The 12,959-nt window shown below is 34.8% G+C and overlaps 1 protein-coding gene across 1 annotated transcript in view; it reads left to right on the top strand.

Moving 5' to 3' along the window:
- DNAH8 (dynein axonemal heavy chain 8) overlaps nt 1-12,959 on the top strand; it is a 353,325-nt gene that overhangs the window by 62,525 nt on the left and 277,841 nt on the right. The window contains exons 14-20 of the mRNA XM_057494308.1: nt 497-573; nt 1,861-1,960; nt 2,596-2,715; nt 4,352-4,487; nt 7,399-7,586; nt 12,358-12,438; nt 12,840-12,956. Coding sequence (XP_057350291.1) covers nt 497-573; nt 1,861-1,960; nt 2,596-2,715; nt 4,352-4,487; nt 7,399-7,586; nt 12,358-12,438; nt 12,840-12,956 — 819 coding nt within the window. The remainder of the gene's footprint in view (nt 1-496; nt 574-1,860; nt 1,961-2,595; nt 2,716-4,351; nt 4,488-7,398; nt 7,587-12,357; nt 12,439-12,839; nt 12,957-12,959) is intronic.

Here is a 12,959-nt window from a genome sequence, read left to right as displayed (position 1 = left end):
AAAGAAAGACACTTTGTTAGGGACATTTCCTTATAAATTCTCTAGGTCAGTAATAGTCAATAAATAATGAGTGGCAAATGCAAACTGCATATGTAATTTAAATTTTTCTGTTAGCCACATGAATAACAGTTAAAAGAAACATTTTAAGTATATAGTTTATTCAGCCCAACATATTAAATATATCATTTTTACATGTCATCAGTATAAAAATCACTGAGATATTTTACTTCTTTTTTTTTTTTGTACTAAGTCTTTGAAATCTAGGTGTGTATTTTATACCTATAGCTCATCCTACTTCCAAGTAGTGGCATTTCAAATGCTCAGTAGCCACATGTGCCCAGGGGCCACCATACTGCACAGTGCAGCTCTATATGCTTAGATGGTAGGTGTGTTTAAGGCTATTTTGATTCTCTAGGAAAATCTTTACTTGTTCTTAACCCAGTATAAGGTCTTCCTTAATGCCAAAAATCATTTAAATATTAATATTTTATTTTAGATACAAATACAGGCATTTATGCACAGTACTTTTGGAAAAATCTTATCTTCTCAGCAGGCTCTTCAGCTTCTTCAAAGGTATTTATAATCCAGTAAGCAGTATAGTTTCCAGGTGGGATAACTTCGTAATGGAAAATAGAATTTCAAATAAGATGTTCTTGAAAATCTCTCCTATGTAAACTTTAAAACTTACAAACCTTAATCTTTTACTATTAAATAGACTGGTAAAATTTTGAAATATGATTGTTTCATTGTTTTTTTTAGTAGTGGAAAGTTTTTCAATAGGAATATGAAATTATTTCTCATTCTTTTTTTCTCTCTAGCTATGTAATGTATTTGAGGTTAATTTAATAGGTGTTATTGGAAAGGGAACAAATAATGTTTAATTCTGCATGCTGAAAGGATTTCTGAAAGTGAAATTGTCTGGGGGTAGTAGCTCCCCAAACTTTGCATTTCCCCTTCTGAGTGCTCCTGCAGCTCCCTTTCCTTCTAGCCCTGCCAGCAGAGTTCCCCTAAAGGGCAGGAAAGCCCAGATTAGAGGGACAAGCTGGACTAGCAGCTGTTCCCTTCCAAGGAGGCATGGGAAGGGCTCACAGCCCATGGTAGGGACCCTTTGGCGGCTCTCCTGAGAGCCAGTGAATCTGGGTTTGGGCCCAGCTTTGCTATATAATGATGGGTCATATGTGTGAGACCTCATCTCATGAGACCATCATGAAAGTCAAAGCAGACATAAAGTGATTTTGACAAGGGACCGTACTCTACAGTCAGATGGCAGGTACCATTTTCTTGGCGAGTACTCTGTCTCTGCCTCTCTTTTGACCTATAGTGTGCTTCTGTCAGTTCCCTTACATGAGAACATTACAGTTCCAGTAGTTCCTGTGCATCACTTAGCCTCTTAAGTGGAAATGATATTTGGCTGACAAAGTCGTTATTATGGTTATGGCTATTTGGAATTATGTAAGCATTAATATTGGCAGAGGGGCAGTCCGCATGATCCCCTCCACCTCTGCTAAGCCAACTCCCCACTCACTCTTTTCAATCTCAGTTTAAATGTCAACTTGCTCAAGAAAGTCTCTCTTGTCTCCCCAGACTTGCCTGGGTTCCCCTGTTAAATGCATTTCTGGCACCCTTGTAATTTAAGTAATTATTTATCTAACTCTTGATTGATGTTTGTCTTTTCCATAAGGTAGGCTTTAAGAGAGCTGGGATCACACCTGTCTTGTTTATCACCATGTCCTAGGGCAACGCTTGAGGCCAGAGATGAATATTTGTCAAATGAGTGAATGAATGGATTTTTAGAACTTCAGCAATTCTTAAGTGTGTTTCTTGTTTATTTTTTAATTATTCACTTTCAATTACTTTTAGATTCCAGAAGCTAAACATTCCCTGTCTACAATTAGAAATAAACCACACAATTGGGTGTATTCTTCAGTATTATGTGGCTGAACTTGAAGCTACTAAGAAGGCAAGTATCATATTTATAAATAGAATGATACTTTAGTACAAAAAGAAAAAAATGAGTATTTCCCATCATTAATTTGTGCCAAGCTTTTCAGAGTGAGCCTTTCATTGCTAAGAACCTCTGATCACTCCGCTATATGTGGGAAGGTACTGACAGTGTATGTCTCTGGACAGCCAGATTTATATCCCTATGTTCTTAAGAACTGTCTTTTCCCAACTGCATTCATGTATGTATAGAAAAGCCCACTTAAAGTGGTATGTTCGTGTATGGAAATATGAGCTCTGGAGAATATTATGACAGTGATAATGTAGCTATGTGCTCCCTCCTTTGAACTCCTTAAAATTTGGAACAAAAGGCAGAAAAATATATAAGTAATGGGAAATAAAGGTCAAGAGAAAATTAAATGTTATATATCATAAACACCATAGTTACTAAGCCTCAGGTTAATATTTTTTCAGTGTGTTATATATTTATTGACCACCTCCTGTATTACCTCTGAAGTACATTTACATATTTACTAACCACCTCCTGTGTATAAAACATGTGAATAATGGTAAAACATCAATGCAAATATAGTTATTTTTTGCCTCCTCAATCATATTGAATTTTAAAGATTAATACCAGATCTTTAATTACAGATTTATCATTCTCAAAAAGATGATCCCCCTCTTGCTCGCAACATGCCACCTATAGCAGGAAAAATACTTTGGGTGAGGCAGCTCTATCGCCGGATAAGTGAGCCCATCAACTATTTCTTTGTAAGCCATAGTTAAAAATGTGTGGATTATTATGGTGGTTTTTAATACAAGAAATATATTTTATTCTATAATATTTATGTCCAATAATGTAGTTAGAGCTAATTGTTTTACTGGGCAAAGAAAATTTAGTTTATAAATATGCTTGAGGGAGACTAAGCCAATTCTTTCACGTTTGGTAGATAAGCCTGTTTAATTACAGTTAATCTCTAAGGGGGAGAATCTTATAACTTTATGCCTTTTAGTAATATGGTACACTTTATACAGGCTTTTTAAAAATAATCGTTTGAAAACAATAAAGTACAGGCTTGGTGCTGAAGCTTACCTCTATGTATGGACAGATAGGTCACTGATAAATTACTGAAGGTGAAGATACACTTAGAGAGTATATTCCTGTATGAAGAACTGAGACCTAAAGGAGAATAATAGAATACAGATGACCCTTGAATAACGTGAGAGTTAGGGGTGCCCACTCCTGTGCAGTCAAAAATGCATGTATAACTTTTGACTCCCCCAAATTTAACTACTAATAGTCTGCTGTTGATGGAAGCCTTGCCAATAACATAGCAAATTAACACATATTTTGTATGTTTTATGCATTATATTCTGTATTCTTACAATCAGGTAAGCCAGAGAAAATAACATGTGTTTTCAAATTGTCACAAATTACCAAAAAACTTTCCAGTATATTCATTGAAAAAAATCTATGAATAAGTGGACCCATACAGTTCAACCCTTGTTGTTCAAAGGTCAACTGTATGTGCATTCTTTGTGTCCCTAACATGATTAGATTTCTGAAAAACCCCAGGATACTTTTAGGCCCTGTGGGCATTCTGAAATTACCAGTTTGTCCTTTTGTTGCTTGGTGTTTTAAAAAGGCAGAGTAACAAAGCAGAATTGCTCTGGATGGTGTTCTATCTTACGCGTATGTATAGAGCAAAATACCAAACAATATTTTTTATTTTATTATTTAAGAACTATTAAATATTAAGTTTTTATTGTTTCCATTTGACTGCTATTACTTATTTTACTTTTCTCAATAATAACAATAAAAAACTAAAACCCTGGCCTTAGAAAAGAAGCCAGAATGGGGACTCAATTGCTGATGGACTCTGTAGTGGCAGAGCAGAGATTGCCATTTTTGACATCTGTGTCATTCAATGAATATTTCCCATCATTAATTTGTGCCATATATAAAACTTTCAATTTTTACATGAAAAAATCTGTTTTTTGTTCTTTGATATACAGTTACTTTTTTTTAGTGCTGAAATGTCGGAACTTGCCCTCATATTCACAATTCAAGGACTATCAGTCAGTTGTATCTTGTCTAGAAAAGTGGGGAGGGAACACAGAAATGAACGTAGAGAGACTCCATGCCTGGGCCTGGCTCTAAGGCTAGAGACCTCTCTTTTTAAGTCCCTTACTTCCTTTTCCAGTTTTCCCTTTCTGCTGGTAATGTTTCCCTACTTCCATCTCTGGCTTATATGGCTTTCCTTATCTCTGTTTTATTCTGAGGCAAAGTCTGAATTGGTAGCATAATTGTTTGATGTCCTTTTAAATATCAACAGCTTTATGATTTGGACTTGAAAGCAATCCGCAGTCTTTTGAACATAAATCTTTCTTTTCTCCCTAAAAACAGAAAAACTCAGAAATTCTGTCAAATGTGGAAGGTAAAGCCATCATTCGTCAGTATAACAAAATTTCGTATGTTCTGGTGGAATTTGAGGTGGTCTATCACACAGCCTGGGTCAGAGAGATCTCGCAGTTACAGTATGGTGTGTATAAAAATATGCAATGATTCTATAGAGGGGTGTTAGGTGGTTTTGAATGAGTTCATGGTTATGGAGAACTTTTTAAGTCTCTTTTATGTAATCTTAAGGTGGTTAGATTTAGATATGCGATGATACAATTATTTATTTCTTTGTTAATAATATTCTGATTTCATAAGCAAAAATTGACATGTCCTTAAAGTTGATATACTTAAGATTATAGCTTCCCCATGAAAAACAGTATTTGAAAATAATACTAAGACTCTTTATAGGTATTTCACCATAGACTTAGGAAAGGTTTCATACTCAGTTTTATCATGTCATAGATTCGAATTTCAGTCTCAGTTAGGGAAGGAAGAATTGCGGCTAGCTTGTCTTCCTCCTTCCCTTTCTCCCTGTCCTCTTTCTTCATCCCTCCTTCCTCTCTTTTTCTCTTTCTCCCTTCCTTCCTTTATTTTTTTATAACTGAATTTAACTCAATTTTGAGCTCCAATAAATTAAGAATATTAGGACTGTAACTAAGTACCTTGAGGGGTGCCAAGGCTTGGGCAGAGTTAAGTATGAGGCAGGGGATGGATGGTTTGAAGCCCATCTGGGGTGTTATTACTGTGTGGGCTCAATGGTTGGCCAGTTCAGGTTCCTGTTTTGTCCCATTTTGTCCATAACCTTGGTGGAATGCTGACTGTTCCCTGGTAGAAAGGTTTCTCCCTCTCACATCAGGGTCTCTGTTTCAGCAGAGCACAGAACTGCAGGGACACAAAGCTCAGATTCAGCGGTTGGATCACTGGGAGTAGTCCCTCTGCCTCTTCATTCCAGGCCCATATATTTTACCAGCTGGGGACACAGGACTACATATAGGTCAATTCACTGGATGCCTGCATTCTTGAGGACTGGACCCCAGCCCCATAGGCCACTTCTCACAGGCCAGCTGTTTCTGGCTAATGCATATAGTGGGACCCTCTGGATCCTAATGAAAGCCTGCCAATAGAACAACACTCTCAAAGGAGCATCAAAAGAAGCTTAATGACATTCTGGAAAAGGGCAAAAGAGGCAATGTAACACTGAAAAATGGAGTGTGTGATATTTTGCTTCTACAGTACCATGCACTTTTCTACCTTTTTTGTCCTGCTGGTTTTACCTCTTATCTGGGCACTTTCAAAAACAAATTTAAGAGTCACTGTTCCACAAAGCTTCCTTATTCTTCCTGGCAGAAAAGAATGTCTTCCTCCTCTAGAGTCCTCCACACACTTTATCTGCAGTTCTTTCTCATGACACTTATTGCTTTATAGATCTGTCTTATCTCCCCTACCAAGGATACTCTCTCCATCTGTTTCATTTTTGAGTCCTTTAAGTAACAGCCATAGATAACATTTATACGGTGCTTACCATGTGCCAGACCTTGTCTAAGCACTTTACATATACAACTTCCTGTAATTCTCATGACAACCCTATGAGGACTATTATCCTCATTTTATAGATGAGGAAACTGAGGTACTGAGAGGTTAAGTGCCTTGCCAAAGATCATGCTGCTGCAAGTGGCAGAGCCAGGACTCATATCTGCCTTCCATGTGAACACAGTGCAGTGGGAATGAATTGCTCTGGAAGTCTTCTTGTTATATTGCTGTGACTGAATTTAACTATATAAGAACTCAGAATAATAACTGGGGACCTTGTATCCCCATTGCATAAAATTCTCTGATGATGATCTGCATGGAATGAAATATTTGCTTAGTCCTGGAGCAGATTTCCTGACTGTCATTGTTCTTAATGGTCTTGCTGACCACTTTTTCCTTTCAAGAAAGTTCAGTACAGCCTTAAGGAAGACAGATTCCATTGGATCAATGTTCAAAGATTATTTTGGAATTTACTTGGAGAATAAATGACTTCTAGTTCAATTTTAAAAAGATTCCAAATGAACTGGGTAAAATTTTTAGTTGAAATCCTCAAGAAATTGGCATCATTTGGAACCACATCAAGACTAATTTTATCTAATGAGTAAAAGTCAACTAACTTCATGGGGATGTACAGACTATTTATTCTTAAATTTTATTTTTAATTTAAAAATTTTAATTTGATGCAGCCACATTGTGTGAAGTAATGAGAGGCTTGGAAGATACATGTGAAATGCTCATGTTAGTAGTGTTTGTTAATATAAGATGTAACTCAAGCTAGCACATACACATCTGTAAGTGTGTTATTGTTATCCCTCTAGAAATAATTCATGTTATTAGAAATAATAACAAATAATCTAAGGCTACTCAGTATGAACTGTTTTGGATTATGTATTTTAATTCCTAATAACAAGCGTATCTGAAAATGCCTATTTATGTGAATGATGTTCATGTGCTAGTTTAGATGTGGTGTAAAAAAAACGCTCCTCTATGTTCTAAGAGTTCACAACACAGTTATGGTGACTGTTTCTTACCAATATTGAGCCTAGTTATCAGACATTGATGATGGAGACTTACTTTGGATAAACCTCCTTAAAGAAGCTGTTTGGGGGTTAGGTGTGGAAAAGGGTCTGTTGTATGAGGCGTATCACATTTTGTAGTTGTGCAGATCTTCTAGTTATTTCCCAGGGGATAAATCACAATGTATAAAAATAAGCTAACATTGTATTAAGCTCTCTTAGACACACTCAGAGAAGTATTGCTGTTCATAGCACAAAGGCCATCTGTTTTTGGTCTATTTTTATCTCTCTGGAACTTATTTTATGGCTTTGCACATACTCTGCATTCATTTATCTAAGTTTTGAGTGCTGACCATGTGTCAAATACTGTACCTTAGCACGTGGGATGGCCAAAACTTGTCTGCTTTTAAGAAGTCAGTAGTGTAGTGTGGGAGAAAGGCATTCATACAATGCTGGAAGCAGAAAAGAAATCCAGAGTAACTAATGTCAACAATCATTTGTTTGTAGCTTTACAAGCCACACTTTTTGTACGACATCCAAAAACAGGGAAGTTGCTGGTTAATTTTGATCCCCAAATTCTGACAGTTGTTCGGGAAACTAAGTGCATGATAAAAATGAAGCTCGAAGTACCAGAACAGGCAAAAAAGTTGCTGAAATTGGAAAGCAAATTGAAAGGAGACAAATTGTATTTACAGGTAAAATAGATTATAGATTATATATTAGAATTATTTTTGAAGGAGTTTTTTTGTGGGGGTAAAGAAAAATATATCACTACAATGGTTCGTTCTTATGTAGCAGTGAGGAGAAATTTGTTACTATGTTAATTCTTTTTATTTTTTCAGCTTTATTGCAGTATAATTGACAAAATTGTCAGGTATTTAAAGTGTACATTGTGAAAGGAGTCCTCCCATCTAGTTAATTAACACATATTATCACCCCACATAATTAAAGTATATATAAAACTTTTTTTGGTGAGAGCATTTAAGTTCTACTCTCAGCAAATTTCAAGTAGATTATACAGTTATCAACTATAGTCACCACATTATACATTAGATCCTCAGACCTTATTCATCTTTTATACCTATAAGTTTGTACCCTTTTACTAACCTCTCCCTATTTCCCCTCTCCCCCTGCCCATGGCAGTCACTTTTCTCCTCTTCATTTTTATGGGTTTAGCTTTTTTAGATTCCATGTGTAAGTGATATCATACAGTATTTGTCTTTCTCTGACTCATTTCACTTAACAGTGCCCTCAAGTTCCATCCATGTTGTTTCAAATGGCAGGATGTCATTCTTTCTCATGGCTGAATAATATTGCAGTGTGTGTATCTATCCTCGTTAATTAACAATTCATCCATTGATGGACACTGTGCTGTTTCTATATCTGGTTATTGTAAATAATGCTGCAGTGAACATGGGAGTACAGTATATCTTTGAGATCCTGATTTCATTTCTTTTGATTTATATCCAGAAGTGGGATTGCTGGGTTATATGGTAGTTCGTTCTTTAATTTTTTGAGGAACCTCCATACTGTTTTCCATAGTGGCTGCACCAATTCCCACCAACAGTGCACAAGAGTTCCCTTCCACCACACCCTTGCCAACACTTGTTATTTCTTTCCTTTTTGATGATAGCCATTCTAACAGGTGTCAGGCAGTATCTCATTGTTTTGATTTGCATTTCCCTGATGATTAGTGATGTTGAGCACTTTTTCATGTACTTGTTGGCCATTTGTATGTCTTTGTTGAAAAAATACCTGCTCAGTTCTCCTGCCCACATTTTAATTTGATTTTTGTGTATGTTGTTTTGCTCCTTAGGTCTGTGAGTTCTTTATATATTTTGAATATTAACCCTTTATCAGATACATGATTTGTAAACATTCTCTCCCATTCCATAGGTTGCCTTTTCATTTTGTTGATGGTTTCCTTTGTTGTGCAGAAACTTTTTAGTTTGATATAGTCCCAGTTGTTTCTTTTTGCTCTTGTTGCTTGTGCTTTTGGTGTTGAATCCAAAAAATTGTTGCCAAGCCTGAAGTCAAGGAGCTTATACCCTATGTTTTCTTCTAGGAGTTTTATAGTTTCAGGCCTAAAATTTAAGTCCTTAATTCATTTTGAGTTGATCTTTGTGTATGGCATAATATAGGTGTCCAGTTTCATTCTTTTGCATGTGGCTGTCCAGTTTTCCTAACACCATTTTTTGAGCAGACTCTCTTTTTACCATTGTATATTTTTGGCTCCTTTGTGTACGTTTGCCCCTTTGTAAATGAATTGACCGTATATATGGGTTTATTTTTGTGCCCTTTATCCTGTTCACTTGTGGATTCTTGATAGTATTAACATACTGAGATGCAAACAAAAGAAAAGATTGGAGTTGGAAAACTTAAAGTGAAAATATGATCAGACATCAGATTTAGACTTCTGGATAATGACAATGATGAGTAGCAAATTTTTAAAAATATTCTTACTGTAATAATTTTATATATTAAGTGCATTACATTATATAATGTATTTAATCCTAAGTTTACTATTAAAATACAAATTAATAAAGTAAGATGACTATAAAATGAAATGAGTAAAAAATGATTTATCAATATTGTGGGGTAAAATGGAGCAACAACAATAAAAACCACAGTATTAGAATAGAGATTCCCCAGTTATTAAAAATAACAACTTTATTGAGCTATGATTCATATACCATAGAATTCACCCACTTAAAGTGTATAATTCAGTGGTTTTAGTATATTCACAAAGTTGCACAGCCATCACCACAATTTTGTAACCTTTTCATCAACCAACCCCAAAAGGAATCCCACTTCCATTAGCAGTCACTACCCATTTTCTCCCATCTCTTTTCCCATACCTTCCCCTAGCAACCACTAGTATACTTTCTGTCTCTTTAGATTTGCCTATTCTGGACATTTAATGCAAGTAAAACCATGAAATATGTAGTGTTTGTGACTGGATTCTTTTTTATGGCCAAGTAATATTCCCTTATGTGGTTATACTATGTTTTAGTTATTCATTCATCAGTTGTTGGACTTTTGGGTTGTTTTCACTTTTTGGCTGTTAGAAATAATGCTGCCATTGACACCTGTATACAAGCTTTTGTGTGGACAGATGTTTTCATTCTCTTGGAGATACACCTGAGAGTGAAATTGCTGGGTTTCAGTAATGTGGTAATCTGTATTCAATCTTTCAAATAACTGACACACTTTGTTTTTTAAGAGGTTGCACTTAACTGAAGTGTCCATTAATAGATGAATGGATAAAGAGATGTGGTACATATATACAGTGGAATATTATTCAGCCATGGAAAAGAAAGAAGTTCTGCCTTTTCAACAACTTTGACCTAGAGGATATTATACTAAGTGAAATAAGCTAGGCAGAAAAGACAAATACAGTATGATTTCACTTATATGTGGAATCTAAAAACAAAACAAAACAACAGCAATAGACTCATAAATACTGAGAAGTGACTGGTGATTACCATGGAGGAAGCATTGGGGTAGCGGATTAAATAGGTGAAGGGGTTAAAAAGGCACAAAATCTTAATAATAACGTAAATTAGTCACTGGAATGAAAGTACAGCATAGAGAATATAATCAATAGTTCTGTAACATCTTTCTATGTTGACCATAACTACACTAGTTGAGGTGAGCATTTAATAATTAAAAAAATAAATAAATACATGTTCTGTTAATACCTTAAAAAAATAAATGAAGAGGCTTCATTACCTTATATTCCCACCAGAAACACTTAATCTCTCTAAGCACATGGCTTTGCCTACACTGATAGGGCTATATACCACCATCAAGAATATAGTAAGTACTCATCGAACTAGTTGTGGAGTGGACCAAAAATATACAAACTCTTCCTTGTCACTGCTTAGTATTAAGAACAAGTTATGTAGAATGCTTTTGTTTACACAGAGCCCTTGTATCACTTTGAAATAGAAACAAGAAGCAAACAACTGCTTCGTAAGAGTCAGACTGAAAATCCAGGTCTTGCTGAATTTTCTGGTCTCCGCATCTGTCATATGTGTCACCCTTTAATTAAAAAAAAAAAAAGAGAGGCTGCATTTTTAAAAATTCCCACCAGAAGTGTGTGAGGGTTCCAATTTATTGACATTCTTGTCAATACTTATTATTATCTGCTTTTTCATTTGGACATGATTTGGATGTGAAGTGGTGTTTCAATAAGGTTTTGATTTGTACTTTCCTCATGGCTAATGATGTTGACCATCTTTTCATGTGCATATTGGCTCCTTGTAGATCTTTGGAGGAATGTCTAATCAAATCCTTTGCCCATTTTTAAATTGAGCTATTTGTCTTTTTATTATTAAGAGGTAAGAATTCTTCATACATTCTGGATACAAATTCCTTATCAGATATATGATTTGTAAATATTTTTCTCCTGCTCTACAGGTTATCTTTTCATTTTCTTGATTGTGTCTTTTGAAGCACAGACATTTTTAATTTTGGTGAAGACCACTTTATCCATCTTTAATTTTTCCCTTGTTTTTAATGTCATAGCTAAGAAATCTTTACCTAATCCAAGGTCAGGAAGATTTATGCATATGATTTCTCCTAATAGTTTAATAGTTTTAGCTCTTACCAAAATAGTATTTGTTATTAAAGAAAAAACTTTCCAGAAATGTTGGCATTGTGGAAATTTTGGCTTCAACATCAAAAGCCCTAGTTTTTTCTACTGGCTAATTGTGACTTTGGAGGGTTGAGTGTCAAAGTACTGTTATAAATTGAGGTTAATATCACTTGTGTTGCATTTTGCAGGATTTTAGTTAGCATTGAATGATATTATGAAAGTTGAAGTCCTTTGCCAAGTGTAAGTATACAGTAAAAGTTCAAATACAAGTAACAGAATAGCAGGGAAGGAGTTAACTTTGAACATTTGAACAATGAGTAAACATTGTAATAGTTTAATATTATTAATTTGAGGAGGAATTAATTTAGATCTACATCTCCCATTACACACAGTACAAATTGATAAGTATGATCCATCTCTAAGAAATGTCTAAAAGAAAATAGAAAAACTTATTAATTCTGATTGTGCTCTATGTATTTTGATCCAAGAAATCAAGTGTGGCATCTAATAAATATGCTTCAATATACCAGAAGATAAGGAACAGAAAGGGGGAAATGTATAATGGCAGGCATCATGAATGGATAACTATCCAAACTATTTAAAATAGCATAAATCTAGAAAGGCAATTAAATTATAAACATCAAAAATGCAAATATAGAAAGCTCCATTTGACTCACTGTTTAAAGGGAATCCTCAGGTAATTTGCTGGTGAGGATAAAGCATAATAAATTAGTATACATTTAAATGAGCAGCCTCCATCTTAGCAGGACTATGAGGAAGTAGGTATAATGAAAACTATCTGGTATAAATCAAAATATGACGTTGCTTTAAAATAAAGTAAAACATGTCATTTTGACTTTTAACAGGGAGTTCTGCAATATTATGATGAGTTATGTCAGAAAGTGCCTTCTGTGTTTGTCAATCTGATGACTCCTAAAATGGAAAAGGTTAGTAGTGCTGAAGGTTTATAATGATTTCCCTGTTGTTTAAAATTAGATTCCTATTCTACAGATTATAGATTCCAGAACATCTACTCTTGCCTAGACCCTCTGTCTTTCTGGTACAACTTTATAACCCTATTTTTCCTACAGAATGATTTCTTGTCTAAGTTTTGTTGCCTTTGAAAAACAAATAAATCTAAATAATGAGCAGCTTCTAAGAATCCATGATTGCCTCATGGATAGCCAGAGATTATTAAAAACAAAAAATCACCTTTACAAGGTATAATGTCAGGGAAATATAATTAAGGAAATATAACCTATAATATTTCTGGATAATAAAAGACTTTTTCTATAAATGCAGATGCTCCTGTTAATAATGGAAATTGTTATCTTTTTTCCTTTTTTAGGTGGAATTTGTGTTGAGACAAGGACTCACAATATTAACATGGTCATCTTTAACACTAGAAAGCTTCTTTCAAGAAGTTGACTCAGTTTTGGATATGTTCAATCAATTTTTGAAGAAGGTA

Source organism: Manis pentadactyla, chromosome 16 (genome assembly GCF_030020395.1).
Source record: "Manis pentadactyla isolate mManPen7 chromosome 16, mManPen7.hap1, whole genome shotgun sequence".
Classification (NCBI taxonomy): Eukaryota; Metazoa; Chordata; class Mammalia; order Pholidota; family Manidae; genus Manis; species Manis pentadactyla.
This window is presented reverse-complemented; position numbering and strand designations above follow the sequence as displayed.